General features: G+C 46.0%; 1 protein-coding gene across 1 annotated transcript in view; it reads left to right on the top strand.

Moving 5' to 3' along the window:
• Nucleotides 1-730: 730 nt before the first annotated feature.
• Nucleotides 731-23,786, top strand: part of ESAM (endothelial cell adhesion molecule) — a 90,934-nt gene continuing 67,878 nt past the window's right edge. Inside the window, exon 1 of the mRNA XM_066606669.1 lies at nt 731-1,225. Coding sequence (XP_066462766.1) covers nt 1,159-1,225 — 67 coding nt within the window. The 5' untranslated portion in view covers nt 731-1,158. The remainder of the gene's footprint in view (nt 1,226-23,786) is intronic.

The raw sequence follows: 23,786 nt of genomic DNA on the forward strand, positions 1-23,786 counted from the left end.
CAGTGCCGAGTACACTGCAGCCATGGCAGGTGGTGACAGCCAGTGCCAATTATATTATAGGCACCAGGGTGGCATTGTTTCTGATCTCTCAGCGCTGATTGACTTACAGGATCCAGGAGTGACACCATCTCCCCTGGCTTCTGGTACTAGTCTAGAGGTGGCAAAGTCTGCCTTGCTCAGAGCTGAGTACATTGCAAAGGGATGCACAGTCACTCCTCTACCTGTGCTAAGCACATTACTGGGGTGGCACAGTCTTCTCCCAGTACTGAGTATAAGGGTGGCACAGTCCTCTTCCAGTGCTGGGTATAAGAGTGGCACAGTCCTCTTCCAGTACTGGGTATAAGGGTGGCACAGTCCTCTTCCAGTGCTGGGTATAAGGGTGGCACGGTCCTCTTCCACTGCTGGGTATAAGGGTGGCAAGGTCCGCTCCCTGTGCTGGGTATATTATAAGGGTGGCACAGTCCTCTCCCAGTGCTTGGTATATTATAAAGAGTAGCATATTCTGTCCCCTCCCAGTGTTGGGACAATTTCTCCTCTTTCTCAGCGCAGAATATATTACAAGGGTGGCACAGTCCTCTCCCAGTGCTGGGTATATTACAAGGCTGGCACACTCCAGAGGTGGCAGAGTCCTTCCTTCCTCAGTGTAGAAGTGCTGGGTATATGGGTGGCACATTCTCTCCTCTCCCGGTGCTGAGTATATTATAAAGAGTGGCATATTCTCTCCTCTTCCAGTGTTGGATATACTCCAGGGGTGGCACAATTTCTCCCTTTTCTCAGTGCAGACTATATAACAAAGCTGGCACAGTCTCTCCTCTCCCAGTCCTTGCTTCCTCAGTGCAGAGTATATTACAAGGGTGGCACAGTCCTCTCCCAGTGCTGGGTATATTACAAGGCTGGCACACTCCAGAGGTGGCAGAGTCCTTCCTTCCTCAGTGCAGAGTACATTACAAGGCTGGCACACTCCAGAGGTGGCAGAGTCCTTCCTTCGCAGCACAGAGTAGACTGGTGACAGGCTCTGGGTGTGACTTGCTGTCACTTGGCTGCAGGTGTCCCCTTGCTCCTCCGCCCCCTGCCCCACTTTGGATTCTATTACAGCAGCTGTGTAAGGACAAGAGCAAATCAGTTGTGAGGAGCGGAGAGCAGGGACCTCCTGGCATCATGAGGATTATATGGGGATCATGGAGGTGCTGGCTCCGGGTCCTGGGGGCCCTACACCTGCTCATTGGTAAGTCACATCCCATACACCTCACCTGATTGCAGGAAGCAGTGATCCCTCCTGTGTGGGATCTATTAACCCCTTACTTGTCAGTTATTAACCATCCTCCCCAAACCAGATTTTAATGCTACTTTATATTTCTGGGACCTGGAACTGTGTCCTGTCTACTTGGTGCATGAGAGTAATATGCAACTTGTGGCTCTACAGCTGTGGTACTACAACTCTCAGCATGCCTGTAATTTGACAACAGCTGTAGAGCCACATGTTGCAGGACACTGATACATACGATAATGCACAGGATGGGGTGAGCTTGTAATTGGGGTATTGGCTACAGAGCTCACAATCGTGAAGTGTACCCATACTGGTGATGTCCTGCATGTACCCTATACCGTGCACGTATATACTGCTGATTTATTGGGGGATCAGTCTGATCTTGTGAGAGAGGATTGCAGGATCTATTCCTAGTCCCAGTTTATTGGGTCTTTTCATGTATAATCCTCAGTGATGACTCCAGAGCCATAATAATCAAGTGTCATTATACAGAGGCTCCGCCAGGACAGGGGCTTCTAGGAATCATCAGATCGATAGGACTGTAGAGAGAGAGCAATGTCCTGTGTATACCGACTGTATGACACCGTATATAGAGTATGTGTGTATAGTGGCAGTATAATACTGTGTGTACACAGTAATGTCCCATGTATAGTGACTGTATGACACTGAGTATAGAGTAATGTCTTATGTATAGTGACTGTATGACACTGAGTATATAGTAATGTCCCATGTATAGTGACTGTATGACACTGAGTATAGAGTAATGTCTTATGTATAGTGACTGTATGACACTGAGTATAGAGTAATGTCCCATGTATAGTGACTGTATGACACTGAGTATAGAGTAATGTCTTATGTATAGTGACTGTATGACACTGAGTATAGAGTAATGTCCCATGTATAGTGACTGTATGACACTGTGTATAGAGTAATGTCCTGCGTATAGTAACTGTATGACACTGTATATAGAGTAATGTCTTATGTATAGTTGCAGTATAATGCTGTATATATAGTAATGTCCTGTGTATAGGGGCAGTATATTGCTGTATATATAGTAATGTCCTGTGTATAGGGGCAGTATATTGCTGTATAAAGAGTAATGCCCTGTGTATAGGGGCAGTATAATGCTGTATATATACTAATGCCCTGTGTATAGGGGCAGTATATTGCTGTATACAGAGTAATATCTTGTGTATAGTGGCAGTATAATGCGGTATATAGAGTAATGTCCTGTGTATAGTGGCAGTATAATGCTGTATATAGAGTAATGCCCTGCGTATAGGGGCAGTATAATGTGGTATATAGAGTAATGCCCTACGTATAGGGGCAGTATAATGCAGAATATAGAGTAATGTCTTGTTTGTAGTGGCAGTATAATGCGGTATATAGAGTAATATCTTGTGTATAGTGGCAGTATAATGCGGTATATAGAGTAATGTCTTGTGTATAGTGGCAGTATAATGCGGTATATAGAGTAATATCTTGTGTATAGTGGCAGTATAATGCGGTATATAGAGTAATGTCTTTTGTATAGTAGCAGTATAACTCTGTGTATATAGAGAGTAATGTCCTATGTATAGTGACAGTATATCACTGTGTATATAATGTCCTGTCTATAGTGACAGTATAATACTGTGTATATGGACAGTAATATCCTGTATAAAGTGACAAATGATTCACGTCATCTGTGGTTTCAGGATGTCTGCTTGCTGTCTATGAAAGGAAACCTAATTGTTTATATTCAGAGGCTGAACCAAACAGTAATCTTCTGAAACATGTAGTATAAGCGGCTCATTTGAATAACCACCATACACATTAGGGAAAAGTTGTCCGAAGTCTCTAATTTCAGTGGGACCAGCCTGTTGTATGTACATGGGGTCTCCTGACTGACCCCTGGCAGATGATATTGGGGATAGAAGGATCAACACCTAAACCTATTGTTCCCCTGCAGTCACACTGATTCGGCCACTATATGGCTCAATATGACCATTGTCTATGTGTATAGCATCCCACACATCTCCACCCCGCCATACCGTGCACATCTCCAGCCCTTTACCTTCTGTATCACCCCACTATTTTTAGTATGTAAGCTCATCGGAGCAGGACCCAGAGGCCTCATATCCACGGGCCCGCATGGTTTCCCCGTGCAGAATTCTGCAGCAGATTCCATCTGGCCAGCAGACATGAGGCCAAAAAATACATTTACTCACCTGTCCAGGTGCTGCTAGGCTCTCCTCCGTCACGGCTGGATCTTCTTTCTTCTGCACAGTGACAGCTGCGGACATGCTGCGGATCCAGCCGGCTGCCATTGGCTTCAATGGAACCCGCAGGAGCCGTCCGTGAGGGAAAATTGCAGAAAAATGGAGCATGCTGCGGTTGTTTTCCTGCGCATGCGATCTGCACGCCAGGGGAAAATGATATCTGCCGATATTTAATTACCCACTGGTGCCCAATCATTCCCTATGGGCGCGGATTGCATGCACGGGAGACCTGCGCGGATCTTGTAAATCAATTTATGCCGTGAACATGAGTTTCCATCAACTGATTATCAGATGTAACTGTGGTTTTGTTTTTTGTTCCCCCTGTTTTGTAAGCGCTGCGGAATATGTTGGCGCTATATAAATAAAGATTATTATTACATTGTAGCAAGTCTGAATGTAAACAGCAACAATGTTTCCATTCAATCACAGCAGAGATCTGCAGAACGCTTCAGAGTGAAGCACCAAGTGTATTATAAAGCTTCAGAACTTCTCACGACTCTGTGACTTACTGTATATAGCGCTCTAGACTCTGGGTGTAACCCTTCCAGTGCCGAAAACAGTGAAAGTTTGTATGGATGGAAGCTTATTGGATGTATCGTGCAGCTCAGTGCAATTGCTCTACACTGATTAGAATGGGGTTATATTTTCATATTCCGTTAACTTTATGACTGGTTTGTGGAAGGTGTTAATTGTAATTCATATAATTACAGCTTTTAATCAATAGTTACTTGATGATTTGTAGAGCGTTAAATCTGCCGCTGTAGATCCGTGACTTTATCGTCTTTTAGGCGGTACATAAATTATGTTACTGACATTTATAGAGCGGGCGCGCAAGGTTATTCTAAGTATTTCCAGTAATAAATGTTCATTAACTGCTCGTCTCTATGTAAATGTGACCAGAGAGCAGAGTGCACTGAGTGCAGGCAACAGTGTGATCAGTAATGTCCTCTGATAGCCCTACTGGTGACGGTGTGATCGGTACTGTCCTCTGATACCCCTACTGGTGACGGTGTGATCGGTACTGTCCTCTGATACCCCTACTGGTGACGGTGTGATCGGTACTGTCCTCTGATACCCCTACTGGTGATGGTGTGATCGGTACTGTCCTCTGATAGCCCTACTGGTGACAGTGTGATCTGTACTGTCCTCTGATAGCCCTAATGGTGACGGTGTGATCGGTACTGTCCTCTGATACCCCTACTGGTGATGGTGTGATCGGTACTGTCCTCTGATACCCCTACTGGTGACGGTGTGATCTGTACTGTCTTCTGATAGCCCTACTGGTGACGGTGTGATCTGTACTGTCTTCTGATAGCCCTACTGGTGACGGTGTGATCAGTGCTGTCCTCTGATACCCCTACTGGTGACAGTGTGATCTGTACTGTCCTCTGATAGCCCTACTGGTGACGGTGTGATCGGTACTGTCCTCTGATACCCCTACTTCTGCTGACCGTGTGATTGGTACCGTCCTCTGGTACCCCCACTCTGACTGACAGTGTGAACGGTACTGTCCTCTGACACTCCTACAGGTGACGGTGTGATCGGTACTGTCCTCTGATACCCCTACTGGTGACAGTGTGATCGGTACTGTCCTCTGATACTCCTACTGGTGACGGTGTGATCGGTACTGTCCTCTGATAGCCCTACTGGTGACGGTGTGATCAGTACTGTCCTCTGATACCCCTACTGGTGACAGTGTGATCGGTACTGTCCTCTGATACTCCTACTGGTGACGGTGTGATCGGTGCTGTCCTCTGATACCCCTACTTCTGCTGACCGTGTGATTGGTACCGTCCTCTGGTACCCCCACTCTGACTGACAGTGTGAACGGTACTGTCCTCTGACACTCCTACAGGTGACAGTGTGATCCTTTGATACCCCTAGGGATGACAGTGTGATCGGTACTGTCTTCTGATACCCATACTTGTGACAGTGTGATCAGTACTGTCCTCTGATACCCCTACTGGTGACGGTGTGATCAGTACTGTCCTCTGATAGCCCTACGGGTGACAGTGTGATCGGTAGTGTACTCTGATACCCCTACTGGTGACGGTGTTATCGGTACTATCCTCTGATACCCCTACTGGTGACGGTGTGATCAGTACTGTCCTCTGATACCCCTACTGGTGACGGTGTGATCAGTACTGTCCTCTGATACCTGTACTGGTGACGGTGTGATCGGTACTGTCCTCTCATACCCCTACTGGTGACGCTTTGATCAGTACTGTCCTCTGATACCCCTACGGGTGACAGTGTGATCGGTATTGTCCGCTGATACCCCTACTTCTGCTGACTGTTTGATTGGTACCGTCCTCTGGTATCCCCACTCCTACTGACAGTGTGATCAGTACTATCCTCTGATACCCCTACGGGTGACAGTGTGATTGGTACTGTCCTCTGATAGCCCTACTGGTGAAGCTTTGATCGGTAATGTCCTCTGATACCCCTGCTGGTGATAGTGTGATCAGTACTATCCTCTGATACCCCTACTGGTGACGGTGTGATCGGTACTGTCCTCTGATACCCCTACTGGTGACGGTGTGATCAGTACTGTCCTCTGATACCCCTACTGGTGACGGTGTGATCGGTACTGTCCTCTGATACCCCTACTGGTGACGGTGTGATCAGTACTGTCCTCTGATACCTGTACTGGTGTTGGTGTGATCAGTACTATCCTCTAATACCCCTACTGGTGACGGTGTGATCGGTACCATCCTCTGATTCCCATACTCCTACTGACAATGTGATCGGTACTGTCCTCTGATACCCCTACTGTTGACAATGTGATCGGTACTGTCCTCTGATACCCCTACTGTTGACAGTGTGATCAGTACTGTCCTCTGATACACCTACTGGTGACAGTGCTATCGGTACCATCCTCTGATTCCCATACTCCTACTGACAATGTGATCGGTACTGTCCTCTGATACCCCTACTGTTGACAGTGTGATCGGTACTGTCCTCTGATACACCTACTGGTGACAGTGCTATCGGTACCATCCTCTGATTCCCATACTCCTACTGACAATGTGATCGGTACTGTCCTCTGATACCCCTACTGTTGACAGTGTGATCGGCACTGTCCTCTGATACCCCTACTGTTGACAGTGTGATCGGTACTGTCCTCTGATATACCTATTCCTGCTGACAAATGTAATTGGTACTGTCCTCTGATACCCCTATTTATGCTGACAGTGTGATCAGTACTGTCCTCTGACACCCCTACTCCTGCTGACAGTGTGATCGGTACTGTCCTCTGATACCCCCACTCCTACTGACTGTGTGATCGGTACTGTCCTCTGATACCCCTACGAGTGACAGTGTGATCAGTATGGTCCTCTGATATCCAGACTGGTGACAGGGTGATCGATAGTATCCTCTGATACCCCTACAGGTACAAGAGTGATTGGTACTGTTCTCTGATAGCCCTACTGGTGACGGTGTGATCAGTACTGTTCTCTGATACCCCTACTGGTGACAGTGTGATCGGTATTGTCCTCTGATACCCCTACTGGTGACGGTGTGATCAGTACTGTCCTCTGATACTCCTACGGGTGACAGTGTGATCGGTACTGTTCTCTTATACCCCTATTTCTGCTGGGAGTGTGATCGGTATTGTCCTCTGATATCCCTACTGGTGACAGTGTGATCCTTTGATACCCCTAGGGATGACAGTGTGATCGGTACTGTCTTCTGATACCCCTACTGGTGATGGTGTGATAAGTACTGTCCTCTGATACCCCTACTGGTGACAGTGTGATCAGTACTGTCCTTTGATACCCCTAGGGATGACAGTGTGATCGGTACTGTCCTCTGATACCCCTGCTGGTAACAGTGTGGCCAGTTCTGTACTCTGATAACCCTGGCCCCTGGTCTGGAGTGGGTACAGAGGCCAGTGGCTGGGTTGACTCCTCTGAGATAGCTTCCACGTTTACAGCTGCCTGCTCGATCAGGTATTGGATGTAACGCCCTACCTCTTGTTTTCCCCATAGTAAGTAGGGTTGGGCGGCATGTCTCTGGTGGTGGGCCAAGTCACAGAAGACGTAGCAGGCCTGGCGCGGACTAACTTCATGAGGGTGTTGCATTTTTCAAATGTTTATGTCGTTTTCACATGACTGAGAAAATTGCACAAAATTTGTAAATTGCAAGATGGGGTCATACACATGTGTGATTTTTTTTTTTGGAAAACAAATTGCAGCATGTCCTATCTTTGGGTGTGCCCTTGCATCGCCCATTATTTTCAATGGGGTCGTCAGCAGCATCGCACCACGTGCTAGGGGATGGTGGTGCAATGTGAAGTATTTCCATTAAAAACAATGGAAGAAACTATGCGATTATTTGTAGTATGGATTGATACGTCCCCAAAGTGATGCAAGACAATTTTAATATAAAAACACCTTGCATCTGCGGGGATATCGCACTCACCCATGTGAAATTAGCCTTATCGCAACCGTCAAGAACAGGTCAGTGATAGCCAGTTGTAATTGGGGAAGTATGCCGGGTTCAATACTGGTCACCTAGATACGAGGTGTAGACATATCTTTCCTCGCTCTGTGTCTCTGTCCCCCCTTTCCTCCGGTAGGATTAGAAGCTTCTAGTGTCCTATTTTGGCAGAACCACCTCTTGCATGGAAGCTACACATAGACATGTAAATGCCCCCATCTTTCACTCTTCGGCTAAACGATGATTTTTAGGTGAGCATAAAATCCATTGTTGAGCCGGAGAGAAGATAACACAGACCTCATGCTGTGTTTGCTTAAACCCCTAGTCCTGGTGACAGTGTGCTCAGTACTGTACTCTTATACCCTTACTACTGGTGATAGTGTGCTCTGTACTGTACTCTTATACCGTATACTTTAATTACTTAGTTAATTACTCCATTTTTATCCAAGTACTTGCATACATGCTGTTTAATAATTTGTTCAAAAATCTTTCCCGGTATAGAAGTCAGGCTCACAGGCCTGTAGTTTTCTGGATCCATCTTCTTCCCTTATTTGAAGATAGAGACAACAGTTGCCTTTTTCCAATCTTCTGGGACTTCTCCTGTTCTCCAGGAATTTTCAAAGATTATGGCGAGTGGTTCAGCAATTACCTCTGCTGCTTCTTTTAGTATCATTATACTCCTGGTGACAGTGCACTCAGTACTGTACTCTTACACCACTACTCCTGGTGACAGTGTGCTCAGTACTGTACTCTTATACCCCTACCACTGGTGATAGTGTGCTCAGAACTGTACTCTTACACGGCTACTCCTGGTGACAGTGCGCTCAGTACTGTACTCTTACACCGCTACTCCTGGTGACAGTGCGCTCAGTACTGTACTCTTACACCGCTATTCCTGGTGACAGTGTGCTCAGTACTGTATTTTTTTTGGCTTCTGGCTGTTGTCCGTACCCTCTGTGCCGCTATGGAACTAAGAGAGGCTATTTACTTGACACAGCATGCCCCATCTGACATTATTCACAGGGTTGTACCAGCCACCTGTATATGAAATACAGTGCCGAGGGGCTTAGCTAAAAGCTCAGGGAATCCCCCACAACTTTCCTCTGTACCGTTGGGTCTCCTAAGAAGTCTATAGATGCAACACTAGCAGGTGAGGGCACTGCTAGCATTTTAAAAGATTAGGATTAGGCTAAATGTAGGGGGTGCCAATGCAAAATCTGTAACGTGGCCCCCCAACCATCCATGTGCCATTTATAATACTGGTGCTTTCTTATATGTTTGAGAGGCCATTGGACCCCCTAAGGCTCCAGGGCCCAGTGGGAACTGTTACCTCTGCAACCCCTATAGCTATGCCCCTGGCAGCGTCTCCATGAGTGTCTGTGACCGCTACAACAGCCTTGGCTTGTAATCTGCACACCAAGAACAGTTGCATTTGTTTCCAAAGTGCGATCCCATTAGCACAGTTCAAGTCCACAGTTTACACAGTCCTTTAAAGGGTTACTGCCTCTGGCAGAGTACCATTTTTAAGGGGTTGTACTAAAAAACACCTTTATTGCTTATGCACAGGATAGGTGAAGAAAGTCTGATTAGTGGGGGTCTCGGCTATAAGGATGTCAGAATGAATGGAGCAGCCGTTGCACCTGGGCAGAGCCGCTCTATTCATTTCAATGAGGCAGATGGAAATAGCAGAGTACGAGCCTCGACTATCTCCAGCAGTCCTACTGAAAATGTATGGAGTGACACTGTGCGGGCGTGACTGCCAATCCACTCAATCTCCCCCTCACTACTGTTGGTAAAGTGAACTGAGACCCCCACCCTTCCGTCCTTTATCGCCTATCCTATGGATAGATGATATGAATATTTTTTGGTACAACCCGTTAAATTTTATCTTTAAGCGCAGCAGACATTTAAATTTGACAGTAAATTTTCTATTTTCATGGCACCAGTTGCACCATATATCAGTTGCAGGAGGAGGTTATTTGCAGACACTATCCCATAGTCGTGTCTCTCACTGGTTCAATTAACCATAGTGAAAGTCTAACTTTTATTATTTTAAGGCAGCTCCCGATGCCTTCAGTCTCCCCAGGCACTACATATGGTCTCAGCCACACACACTCTAACTACCTGTTGCATAGCTCATTTTATACTGCATGTACTATAGCGGCATCTAGTGGCAGCGAACAACATTGCAGATGTGCCTTCAATGCATTGAATTACTTTCAGCACGCATTGTAACATAAACACAATTTAAAAGATCGTATACATTTGAACTTTACCCACGGCATAAGTGTGTCGCCCCCCCCTTACTTATGCTGCTCTATGGGAACAGCCGGGTTTGTGTGCTCTGCTGCATGAGAAATCACTGACCTCTCAGCTTTTAATCAGAACTAAGGAGATAAATCCAGGGAGGGAATTTGATTAAAGACTTGAGTCTCCAACGTCAGTGTCCGAGTATTGAGCGGCTTAGTGTTTACAGGAACTCTGCTTGTTGTGGAGGGGAGTTAATGACCCCTAATCTTAGGCTGTGCCTCTAATACGTGCTCGTTGCTTCTTATTAACTGCTGACAAGTATTAATTAGCAGCATTGATCTAAGGATGAAGAAGTAGGGGCTACATGTCACCAAAGGGGAGAAGCTGTGATGACCCCCAACCTCTGGGCACCAGCAGAGACCCTAACAGAGGCACAATCTGAAGCTCAGATGCTATATCTGTACATGTCCACACCTACTACATGCCATTTATAAAGCTGTTGTTTTTTTATATGGCAGAGGGACCTTTGGGACCCCTTAGGCACCAGGGCACGGATGTGACTGTAACCACTCCACCCATATATCCCCTCTCCCGTATCTTAATGGGGTTGTTGCCTGTCAAGTGCTTCAACTTTCTGTTTCTGCGCAAGTAGGGTGCTGCTACCCAAATTTGCCTAGATATGCAGAAATATGAGAAATGGGGGGGGGGGGGGGGGTAGGATATTACTGTATGTATAAGCAGATTTCACAACATGACTCTAGGGAAGGCAGGTGGGTAACCCACTGAAATCTATAATTACACCCATATTGGATAGCACCAGCCTTCCCAGAAACGGATATACGAATATGGCCTTCATTCTTCCTTTTCCTCTTTACTAATTATATAATTTGGTTCTTAATTCTTATATCTTACAGCTAGAGTAGCGGCTTAAAGGCCCATTTACACCCAACGATTCTCGCTCAAAAATCCCTCAAAGCCATCTTTTGAGCGAGAATCGTTGGGTCTTACTGCACAGACATCGTGCAGTTTTCGTTAACGAGTCGCTGATCGGTCTCTTTCTGCAACGAGTCGCTGATCGGTCTCTTTCAGGACTGCCTGCTTAGTTCCCAGCGGGATAAAGCTGAGAACACAGCCGGAGTATGAAGAAGACAGTGGTCCGCTGTGTTCTGCATTCCCCACATAGAGCAGCCGCGCAGTGATTTTCAGGGAAGGGCTTTAAATATAAGCCCTTCCTTGAAAATCATCCCTATCAAGTGTAAAAAATATATACTCACCTCTCCAGCGCTGCCGGGGCTCAGCCGGGTCTTCTCCCTGCACTGCTCTGAAGCTCTTTCATCAGACGGGGATTTTAAATCCCCGCCTGCTGAAAGAGCTGTATCTGATTGGCTGAGCACTCAACCAATCACAGGCAGCGCTCGGCCATTTATTGAATTCAAAGAAGACCCGAAAAATATGCAAATAAAGGTATTGTTTTTTTAGCTTTTTGAATAGGGCAGCGATTCTTTTGTTTGGTATCCAGTTTTGCAGTGATCTCAGCTCACTTTCAAAATAGTCGATGGTTGATCAGAAGTTGTCTGGTGTAAAGTCACAGTTGGCCGTACTTGAACGATTTGTGAGTGAACTTGCATGGAGATCCCCTCTGTGAACAATATGTCAGCAAACAACTAAGTGCTCTGTGCAAAAGCAAACAAATGGCCGTCGTTCATTGCGTTCTATCTGAATGACATTTCCTCCATGTAAAGGTACCTTTCCAACAGAACAGGTTTCTCTTCGCAGCTCGTTCAGTGACTCACCCAAATGTCGGATTGTTTGATTAATCCCAAGTGACAATACCCTGGGAGTGCCCGGACTATAACTCCCAGGATCACCTCTAAAGAATAGAGAGAATACACAACCGTCACATTCATCACTGTAATGTGGAGCGTAATATCCAAAGTGATTAGCACTGACACTGACGAGAGGGAGCGGGACGCTGTCAGCCGCTTCTCTTAATTCCCTCTTCATCCTCTTAGATAAAGACTTAAGTGCGAAAACGGAGTTCACGCTTCTTACTTTCTACAACCAGAACTATCTAATAAAGATAACACATATGGATTTCAGAAAGCAATATCACAAGTATTTACAGGGAGCGAATACAGGGCGTCCCAAAAACCGTATATATATATATACACTTCAGTATGAAGAATATCTGCATGAAAGCTTTAGATTTCCATAGACATCAAGGATAGCTGTAAGTCATGTTTGACCTCTGCAATCACATTAGGCGCTCAAAACGGTCGCCTTTAATATCTAGGTATTTCTGATTTAGGGCTCCGGCACACTTGCGTTTTTCTTGCGCGTTTTTTTTACACGATTGTCAATGGGACTTTCTAATGTTAAAAACGCATCGCAAGTTGGTGCTTTGCAATTTTTGTGCAATGCGTTTTTAATATTAGAAAGTCCCATTGACAATCGTGTAAAAAAAACGCGCAAGAAAACGCAAGTGTGCCAGAGCCCTAAATCAGAGATGCCTAGATATTAATGGCGACCGCTTTGAGCGCCTACTGTCAAAGCTATGATCTAAGCCCTAGCTGCAGGAAAAAAAATTTAAAAAGACATACATCACCTTAGAAGCGCTCTCCACCACCACCGCAGCTTCTACCCGGGTCCCAGCACTGATCATCTTCTGCATCTTCTGGCCGGGCATTGAAAAAGTCCCGCCTCCTGAAAGCGCTGACTGTGATTGGCTGATGCTTAGCCAATCCCAGCAAGTCCTCGATGAATGGCAGTGATTGAACCCATCACAGCCAATCATCGAGCACTGGCTGTGATTGGCTAAGCATCAGACATTCACAGCCAGCGCTTCCAGCTGCCGGGGATTTTTCAATGCCCGGCCAGAACATGAAGAAGATGATCAGTGCCGGTACCTGGGGAGAAGCTGCAGCGGCACCCCAGACAGCGCGGGAGAAGTGAGGTATTCTTTTTTTTTTTTTCTTCAGCTAGAGCTTATTTTCAGGGTAGGGCTTATATTTCAAGCCCCTTCCCCCCAAAAATCCTCACGTGATGCTACAAAGTTGCGGTATTGCTGCGAGAAGACGCAGTGATATCGCACGGTGCAGCGATGCGATATCGCTGCAATTTTCTCACAGCGATACCGTGTTGCCCTTGTGAAGGAGGCCTTATTCTATGTAGCACATTCGGTGCACATTCAGCTGCCATGTGCACATAGTACAATAAAATGCACTGGTATGCGTGCAAAAAACAAAATTAATTGTACATAGCACAAAAACGAATATGCCGTATAAAGGAACCCTTAGGGTCCGTTTACACCATCTAACCTTATGGCGCCATTGTTGTATCTCACACTTTATCAACTTTTCTTTAACGCTTCAAAATGGTCCAGCATTGCTTGAAGCCAAGCGTGGCTCTGCCGTTTTATTTGACTTTCCTGACGGCCACGTGGGGGGTTTAGCGGTCGTGAGATCATGAGACTACTAACATCTTTAGAGACCGCATAGTACTATATATCGCCGCCATAACTGAATTCGTATTTAACCAGTATCGGAGTGTATATACATTTTTTGGGACACCCTGTATGTGACAACTAAAAAAAAATTGGATTGTCCCTTTAATGGCTTCTTTACACAATAAAAGTCCCATAGAAGTCTATAGGAGGTGCAAAAAGGGTGTGAGACGGGGAAAAACCGCATCCGCCGCGCAGCATATTTGCACATAAATGGGGTTTGAAGAGGTGCATAAAGCTCACATGAGCGCCTGACACGCCCTTTCTGTGGGTTTCGAGGCTTTTTAAAGCATTTACTGCACAAGCCATGCGGACAAGTTAAAAATTCTCATCTACATGGAATGCGAAATTTCAGCACAGAATATGTGACATATTTGAAATACAAGGATTCAAATCTACGGCAAACCGCCAAAAAAAATCCATGGCTAAATCCACTGGGGATTTGCTGGGTATTCGCTGTGCACGCTGCAACAAGCCTGCAGTGAATACGTCTTCTGCGATGGCACCCTAAAACTGTTTCCAATTAGGTCTATAAAAAACCAAGGACTGTTCCTTTAAAGGGCCACTGCAGCAAAAACATATTTTTATATCCCTGCCAGACTAACCTGATTGCCAGTCACACTCTGGAGGTCTCCTCTGTGTATTACAGTTACTTCCATAAAGTGCAGCCCCGTCTGATACTTATCAGGCACCATCCTAAAGGCCTTTTTTCATTGAAACAAACCCCGTTCCCCAGTTGCGCTCAGCCTAAAATAACAAATGAGGGTATACTCTCCTCTCCTGGGGCCCCGGGACACAGCTAACTGTTGGCACTGCCATCAGTGGTGATGTCTGGGTAGACAGCCTGGACGGAAGCACATGACCACTGTGGCCAATCAGAGGCTGCAATGTCATGTTCCCAAACTGTGGGCATCATAGCTGCCAGTGTATGAGCACTGATGCCAGGAGCGCTGACTGTGGCACTGAGGCCTCTGATTACACTGTTTAATTAGCATTACCTTCTGTATTTACCTAAATAAGCTACAGCCCATAAGTATACAGTCGGGAGCTGTGATCTCCTCTATTATAGCTGTGTGGCAAGAGCCGTGTGATCATCATCAGTAACTGTAATAGGAGTGTCTGTGTCCTCCTGTAAGGTAGATCCATGTAACAGCATCACACAAACTGAGACTCTGACTAGAAAATGAATCCATAACCACAAATAAATCTGAGTCGGTTAGAATTGAGATCACAGGACCTTTTGAGGAAAAATGAGGCTGGGAGTCTCAGACAGAAAGAATACAACTTAGGGAGGTAACACTAACTCATTTATATGGACTGGGATGGGTGGGGGGTGGGGACAGCAGCTACATAATGAATGAATGAAAAAAAATCACCGGAGTGGCCCTTTAAATTTGTGACTTCCAGTGATTATCGAGACTAAATATAAACTCAGGACTGTTCCTTTAAATTGGTGACTACTAGAGATGAGCGAGCGTACTCGGCCACACCCCTTTTTCGCCCGAGCGCCGCGATTTTCGAGTACTTTCGTACTCGGGCGAAAAGATTCGGGGGGCGGCGTGGGTGAGTGGGGGGTTGCAGCGGGGAGTGGGGGGGGAGAGGGAGAGAGGGCTCCCCTCTGTTCCCCGCTGCTACCCCCCGCTCTACCACGCCTCCCCCCGCCCCCGGCACCCCCCGAATCTTTTCACCCGAGTACGGAAGTACTCGAAAATCGCGGTGCTCGATCGAGTAATTACTCGAAACGAGTAGGTTCGCTCATCTCTAGTGACTACCTTCAAAATCTGAGTTGTTGAGTTGTTCTAATCTGCGAGGTCTATTAATATCCAATTTTGCTTATCCTCTAGATGCGGGGTGACAACCACTAGTAGTGGCCCTTAGACTCCCCTTAGGCCCAGACCAAGACTGACATGTCAATTGGCATTGTTATACAGTAACACCTCTCACTGCTGTGTCTATGAAAGCGTTCTTAGTACTCTATGAACCAGGAGACTCTGGATGAGCAGACCGATAGATCCTACCAGATAGATGAGTGTAGGATAAAGTAAATGTCACAATGTGACCTAAACCTTCAGTGACAGTGCTACATTTTGGCTGTGACTCTTTAGGGGGGTTCTGGACTTGCCCTTTAAGGGTGCGTTCACACGTTGCAGAAATGCAGCATAAAAACCTCAGCGGAAACGTTTACTATTAGGCTGGGTTCACACAGGGCGGTTTTGCCCCGGATTGCCGTTGCATATCCGCACTGCGGCAAATCCGCTGCGTTTGCAGAGCAATGCAGCACAAATGAGATTTGCCAAAAAGCTGTTCTCACAGTGCAGATTTTTTTCCGCACAGCCGCAGTGTGGAAATGCAACTGCGGCGCGGTTTTAAAAGATGCAGCATGTTCATTCTACGGTCTTTTCCGCGGCGCTTTTTTTCCCATAGACCTCTATGGACGCAGCCAAAACCGCACCAAATACGCGGCAAAAAGTAAAAAAGCGCAGCGGAAAAAAACGCTTGCGGATTCTTCCGCATGAAAATCCGCAGAAAAATCCACAAGCCCAAATTAACCTTTGAAGCGGTTTTGCCGCAGAAGCAGTTCTTCTGCGGCAAAACCGCAACGGAAAAACAGCGGCAAAACCGCGACAAATCAGCCCTGTGTGAACCCAGCCTTAAAGTGAATGGGATTAAAGCAAACCCTGTTCACATGTAGAGGAAATGAAATGCTGCGGATTTTCTGCTGTAACCATACTGTAACAAAACTGCAGCGCTTCCACACCGTGTGAACGCTCATGAGAACCACCAATATTCTTAAAGTGATAGGACGCCATTACCAGCCCGCCGCTCTTGCAGTCACAACGTATCGTCTACACGGCGAGGGACATAGATTGGTGTAAGCCGGCACACGTCCCTGTAATGCAGCCAGACTGTGCGCTGCAACAATGTCACTACTCCAGATTCGGGATCCCTGGAGGATGTTGCTACTTTTGGCCGGGGGGTCGTGAGAATTGCTGTGGGTGACTTTCCCATCAGACATTGCTCCGGCACACGCACTTAAGATCCTATATTCCCTATTTTAGATGAATATTTGATGCCATCTGTCATCAGGGGACCCTTCCTGACTTACTGTACTGGGATGTGACATTTTAATGCTTGGCGCCAGCGGGTGGCCTTTTATACTGACTTCTGTGGGTAACATGGCTCCAAAAGGGTCATTGTTTGTAATCTCACATGAGCAAGAACGGCACGTAAGAAGGTGCTTTTACACCTAATAGTTTATCATTCGCACTATGAACGATGTCGGACTTCGCCTGTTAATACAGCAGATAAATCGCTCGGTCTCATTCAGATTCACTGAACGATCGGTATTTAAACCAAACGATTACGAATGAGCCAATGATACTCGCATGAGATAAGCGAATGAATTGTTCGTCATTCATGGTTGCGTTTACAATGAATGATTGTTGTTCATTTTCGCTTGTTTAAACTATTTTTTGAACGATGATCTTTCTGTGTAAAAGGGTCTTTCTATCCATATACTGAAAACTCGGACCGAACCTGAACCCATTAAAATTAAATTTCTCATTTTAAAAAAAATCACAGCATGTCTTATTTGGATTCAATCCACGGATGAGAGGAGAACACGTAACCTCACCTCTCCTGCGTAGAATGGGTACAAGCCTCTTGAGGGTGGACACTCACTGGCGATTTTTTCTTTCTTGCGCTGCGAGAGCACGAGAAAACTATCGCCTCGCAGCGCAAGAAAGACGCTGGTATAGAACCGGCATATCGCTAGTGCTTTCAATGGGGCCAGCGGCAGCAGCGCTAGCCCCATTGAAAACATAGGGAGAATGCCGCGGACTTCTGCCACAGCTGTCACAGAAGTCCGCGGCATTCTATCTCATGGCTTTCAATTGGATTAGCACTGCTGCTGATCCCATTGAAAGCACTGCTTTGTCAAGCCCCGCGGTATGATTATCGGGGAAGGGCTTGAAATATAAGCCCTTCCCCGATAATCAGCAAAAAGTGTTAAAACATTCTTTTTTTAAATTACTCACCTCTCCAGTGCTCAGACGCGTCCTCCTGCTGGCTCCCCTGCACTGCTATTAAGCTCTTTCAGGGCTGTGCTGATTGGCTGAGGGCTCAGCCAATAGCAGCTAGTGCTTAGCTATTGGCTGAGCGCTCAGCCAATGACACATAGCCCTTAGCTATTCATTCATGATGAAGGGGATGAAGGAAACTCCTGCCACAGCTGTCACAGCGGTGACAGAAGTCCCCGGCATTCTCCCTATGCTTTTAATGGGGCTAGCGCTGCTGCCGCTGACCCCTTTGAAAGCACTAGCGATATGCCGGTTCTATACCATCGTCTTTCTTGCGCTGTGAGGCGAGAGTTTTCTTGTGCTCTCGCAGCACAAGAAAGAAAAAATTGCCAGTGAGCGTCCACCCTAATACTTATGTTTCATCCAGCGGTACCTCTTTGCACCAGATGATGTAGGTTTTTGTTAGAATCTATTCCAATTTCCGCTTCAGTTCTTGGTACAGTAAAAGAGATAGGCAACACATGGCTACTCCCCCTAAAGCCTGGCTCCGCCCAATTTTTGAAAAAGTGGCAATGCACAAGCCCAAAAAGTCACAATCTAGTAGTTACAAATAAATAGGCCCTTTTGTGCCGTGGAAAGTTGCATAACTGCACATGTTTAGGGCCAATTCCCACGGATGGATTTATGCTGCGTTTCACGTTGCGGAAGTCCGCGGTGTTATCCCGCAGCTATTAGATTCTATTGAACCTAATAGCTTTCTGCCTTCCAATGTTCACGCTATGGAATTCTACCGTGGAATTCCGTAGCGTGAAAGAAATCGTGGCATGTTCTAATTGGCGCGGAAAACCTTGTAGTCAATGGAAGCCGTCCGTCACACAATACTTACCCTGTGGGCACAGCAGATTACGCGGCACCGCCCACCGCAACTGCACTGCATATGCAGGCCGTGTCACCGGACGCGACTTGCGCGGTGGATCCGGAGAGGTGAGTATGGGGTCTTTCGGGTGTGCTGTGTTGGACTCCACTGCGATATTTCGCTGGTGGAGTCCGACACGGCCGTGGGGAAAGGAGGCCTTAAGGTCTCATTCACATAAACGTTTGTACACGGCTATTTTGCGGTGATTAAACGTTGGCCGAAAATTGCAACCATGTGAAGCATTGCATTCATTCACAGGGGCGATTTTCGAACTTGCGAAAATGTGAAATCATTGACCGTTTTCAGTCGCCGATTTTTCACACAGCGTCAAAAGATGGGTCTTGACCTATCTTTTAAGGGAAAAAGTTGGAGGCTCCCATAGACTCCCATCGTTTTTGCACACGCCTCAGCTTAATGTTTTTGCGCTATGATGCTTTTTTACTTACATTTTCGTGTATTTTACTGTAGTTTTTGCGCGGTTTATTTGCACACTGCAGGCGAGAACAATTTAAATGGCAAACTAGCCAAATTGGTTCCAGATGTGTTCTTTTTTTTATGGCATGGTGCAGTGTATTGCCCATCCCATTGCACATGCATTTACGCACCCCCTCCATAGACTTCTATGGGGACTTTTGGTGTACAGAAAGATAGAGCACCGAAGATTTTTCCGCGCATGAGAAATGCGCAGTCAAAATCGAGAAATGAGAATAAACCATGGGTACTATTCTCTGCGTATTATGCACATAAATTTTACTTGCGCAAATCCGCCCGTGTGAAGCCGCTTTAAATGCTGAAATATCTTCACTGTAGGTAGATGTAATCAGGCCATCTCTGCGGTTTACAACAGGCCGTGTTCACACGTTGCTGTTTTACAGTGCATTCCTGGGCGCGACTCGCATCGCACAGCAGATGGACACTCCGTCTGTATGTTGTATGTTGTGTGGGAGATCGCGCATCTGCATGTTCTATTCTCTTGTGAGACTCACAAAACTTGAACGTGCTGCAACTTTTCCGTCTCTGTTACTGCGGGAAAAAAAATCGCCATTGTAGATACACCTATTATAAATACTGTGCGGTATTTTCGTGCAAACTTTCTCTCCCGTGTGAATGCACCCTTCCTACGATTTTTAATAAAACAACTCAGCAGCGAAGTCCTGTCCGTATGTCTCGCATCAGCCGCGTCGCCTGCATGACTACCTGGATAACTGTCTGAAGAGAGCATTGTAACAGCGAGGAGCGCTGCATTCGCCTCACGTACATTTACACTAAGAACTTTCTATTTTCGGCCGGGTTGGATTACACACATCTATTATTTATTGGATGCAGATTCTGTTACCGCACCACAGGGAACAGTGCATGTGTCAAGTCGTGAAGCGTGAAAACCCCGGATACATGGCGGTATGATGGCCGATGGGTTTCACAGATTGAATAAACTGCTGTCCTAAGTGGAATTGTCTGCCGCCAGTGTTCAGATACGGCTACACAGTGCGGTATAATGTAGTGTACTATAACCTAATGTGGTGTGGTAACTACATATTGTAGCATTACAGTATAACATATAATGTAATACAGTATAGTACACCGACATGCCAAAAGTCATGGGATAGCCCGACAAAGTGCAGCATGTGAATGGACTTCACCACCACATCCTATTAATGTTTGATTGGGCTCTTGTTGGGTGAATGTACAGGCCACACCATTCATAGGAACTCTCGAGAATGTTTGTTGAACCAATTCTGGATAACTTCAGTCCGATGCCACGGTGCACTATCCTGCTGGAACATGCCATGATTGTAGGGGTACTTGAAGTCCATGAGATGCTGCAAATGGTCACCAAGCAGAGGGAACTGGTCAATGATGTGTTTAGGGGACCAGTGTACCCAACCCGTGCCATGAAAACACCCCACACCAGCATGGAACCACCACGACATACACAGTGCCTTGTTAACAACTAGGGTCCTTGGCTTCATGGGGTCTGCACCACACCTACCATCAGCCTGAAACAATTGGTACCATAACTCATTGGACTACATGTTGTCAGTCCTCTAGGATCCCAGATGCGGCGCTGTGTGTTAGTAGAGGCTCTCTGGTGGGTCTTGTGCTCCCATATCCCATGGAAGCTAAGTAACACCGCACTGACCTGCGGGATATGTATGTTTGGGGCCTTCTGCATTGTAGTGGAAGTGATTCACAGACAATTCTAGCCACATGGTGCCGGTAATTAAAATTAAGCATCCATGGTCGGGAACCATGCCGTCCACTATGGGTGGTAATACCTTCTATAACATATTCCTGGTACATGTGACACAAGATGGAGGAATGTTATTTGCTCGCACAACTTCAGAAATGGCATGTCCCATCGTCTGGCACCCGCTATCATGCATTGTTTGAGCTCCGATAACATCGTCTTGCCTTGAGCACGCTTGCCAGTGTTCATCCTCACAACTTATACAGGTGTGGATGTTCCCAAGTCATCACCTGAGGTAACACCACTTCATAATCCATTTACATACTGCTATCCCATGACTTTTGGCATGCCATTGTATAATCTAATGCAGTATAATATAATAACATATAATGTAGTGTTATAATATAACATAATATATGATAGGTATTACAACATAGCATACAATATAGCATAATGTACTATAATAACACAATAGAGTGTTACAATATAGCATATAATGCGGCATATATACACTTCAAACAAGGTGTATGCGTGCAACAACACATGACTCCCGGGTGCATCACGTTTGGTGACAGGTGTGATGTTTTCCGGGGTCATTCATGGTCGCAGTTCTGCCCTTCCACACAGTTTTTATCCTTTGTCATCCGGTCTTATCTCTGTTGTTCCTTCTCTGTGACACCTCCTCAGATTACTCCACATCCAAGACGATACCGTAAGGAAAACAGCCCATTGTGTCTTAATATAGGCATGAAATATCGCTGCGCGGAGTTTATCCGGTGACGCTATAATAACATCTATTATAATAGCCAGCTCATGACGGAGGTCGTAGCATTGTGTGGTTCCATGATAGTCGCTCACATGATAGGATTAGATACGGCAAATCTCTTTATTGTAAAAGTAAGAAGCATAACAAAGGATAATAACAAAATAACAGGAAAACTGCCAAAATTGCAAAGAACATAATCTACCAACTCAAAAATTATCAAAATACAAGAGTCAATAGCAAAAAAGAGGATATTACAAAATATTACAGAAAAATAACTGGTTGCATATCGGTTCATATGTATCCCATTTACACCAAATAAGTTATACAAGAATACAAAAATAAAGAAAATCATCCATGTTAGACACACCAGACCGTGTGAGCCGGCATGCCGCATGCAAGAGACACCCAGCAAGTACACAATGACGTGTATTTGCTGCATGCCGCCAATCCCCATGCACTATCTTGGTGTGTATGCGTGCATTGTATGCGCTAAGATAGAGCACGCTGCATTTTCTTTTGCGAAAGTAATACGCGCAAAGAAAATGCTGGCGTGTGTAGCCCAATAGAAATGCCGCGTTTGATGTGCAGTGACAATACACCCATTTGAAAGCAGCCTTACATACCTGCATACTCCAACCTACTAAGCAAAAAAACAAAAAACACACATTAGTAACATAATATGTTTATACACATATGTTTAGCCTATACGCATACCCTGCACCCACACCATATACTCATATACCCTATACGCACACCCTATGACCATATACCCTATGCCCACACCTTATACTCATATACCCACACCCTTTACCTATATACCCATACTCTGTACCGGTATTAGTGTATTATGTCTCCACCAGAAGTATGAGTTGGCCGTGCTCACCTACAGGTAACACCCAGGTCATGGCCCAAGCTGGCAAAAGCTCCCCATTGGCAGAGACATACTACACTAGTACCGCTCAGTACTAGTAGGCAGCTCCCAGCTCCGTCATGACTACAGCCAGGAAGCTCCTGGACACTCCTTCCGAGCGGTGCCGGACCAGAGGGCTGATACCGGTTGGGATGCATGAACCCTACTCTACCTTCCTCCTTAGCACTCTGGGACAGACTCTCAAAAAATAGCTTCTAAAGACCTCCCCATGTCCAATATATTTGGTAAGACTGCCTTCCCTCCTGGTATGAACAAAACCAACTCTGGACAGTAGATGCCAGAGATCTCACCAGAATGATTGATTTGGGGGATAGATTAGAATGAACAATCTGAATTCTTTCAAACGCGGAGATTTTTTGTCTCCAGCAAATCAAGCATTCCGTATTGGCTCTTTCCGAAGATAGACAGAACCTGCCAGAGTTAACTATCTTCAGAAGCCTTTGTAGTATGAACACATGGGGCCCTAGAATAATTGCCAAATTATACTCCAATTTCACAACACCTAAAGATAAACTCCCCTACATGCGGGGATGGGAAGGAGAGCTAGGTGAGGAACTGCCAATTTCGGAGTGGCATAAAATCGCTATATCAATCGCAAAACTATCTATTAACGTATCAATTACAGAAGCGGGTTACAAACTTCTAATGCGTTGGTACCTTGTTCCTAAAAGAATCTCCAGCATGTTCCCAGTCAGGCCTATGTTGTAGGGGATGTGGAGGGGAGGGTACCTTTCTACACATATGGTGAGACTGCCCTAGTAGGTTCTGGATTCAGGTATACACTCTTATATTCTCCATTACTAATCTATTGTCCTGGGAAGCTTTATTCCGCAAACATATACCTAAGACCCCCAGGCACTCCTATAAATGGATATCTTATTGCATGCTAGCTGTGCGTATAGCAATCGCTCGCTCCTCGAGGAGGACATCAGTTAGCATTGATTTACTTAAAACAACATTATCATGGATTATGGTCAATGAGAAACTGGCAGCTATTCTTACGGACAGTGAAACCAGAGGCGTAACATGAAGCTCCCGGGCCCCGATGCAAAACTTGTAACAGGGCCCCCAACTATAATGCTTTATTCATAGTACTGAGTTCCCTATATGGTGAAGAGAGGCCTTATGGGCCCCCTAAGGCTCCTGGGCCCGGGGGCAACCGCATCCCCTGCATCCCCTATAGTTACGCCCCTGCGTGAAGCGGTATATGAGAGGACCTGGTCGTCCCGGCACCAGTACTCGC

The sequence above is a fragment of the Eleutherodactylus coqui genome, chromosome 6, assembly GCF_035609145.1.
Source record: "Eleutherodactylus coqui strain aEleCoq1 chromosome 6, aEleCoq1.hap1, whole genome shotgun sequence".
Taxonomy (NCBI): Eukaryota; Metazoa; Chordata; class Amphibia; order Anura; family Eleutherodactylidae; genus Eleutherodactylus; species Eleutherodactylus coqui.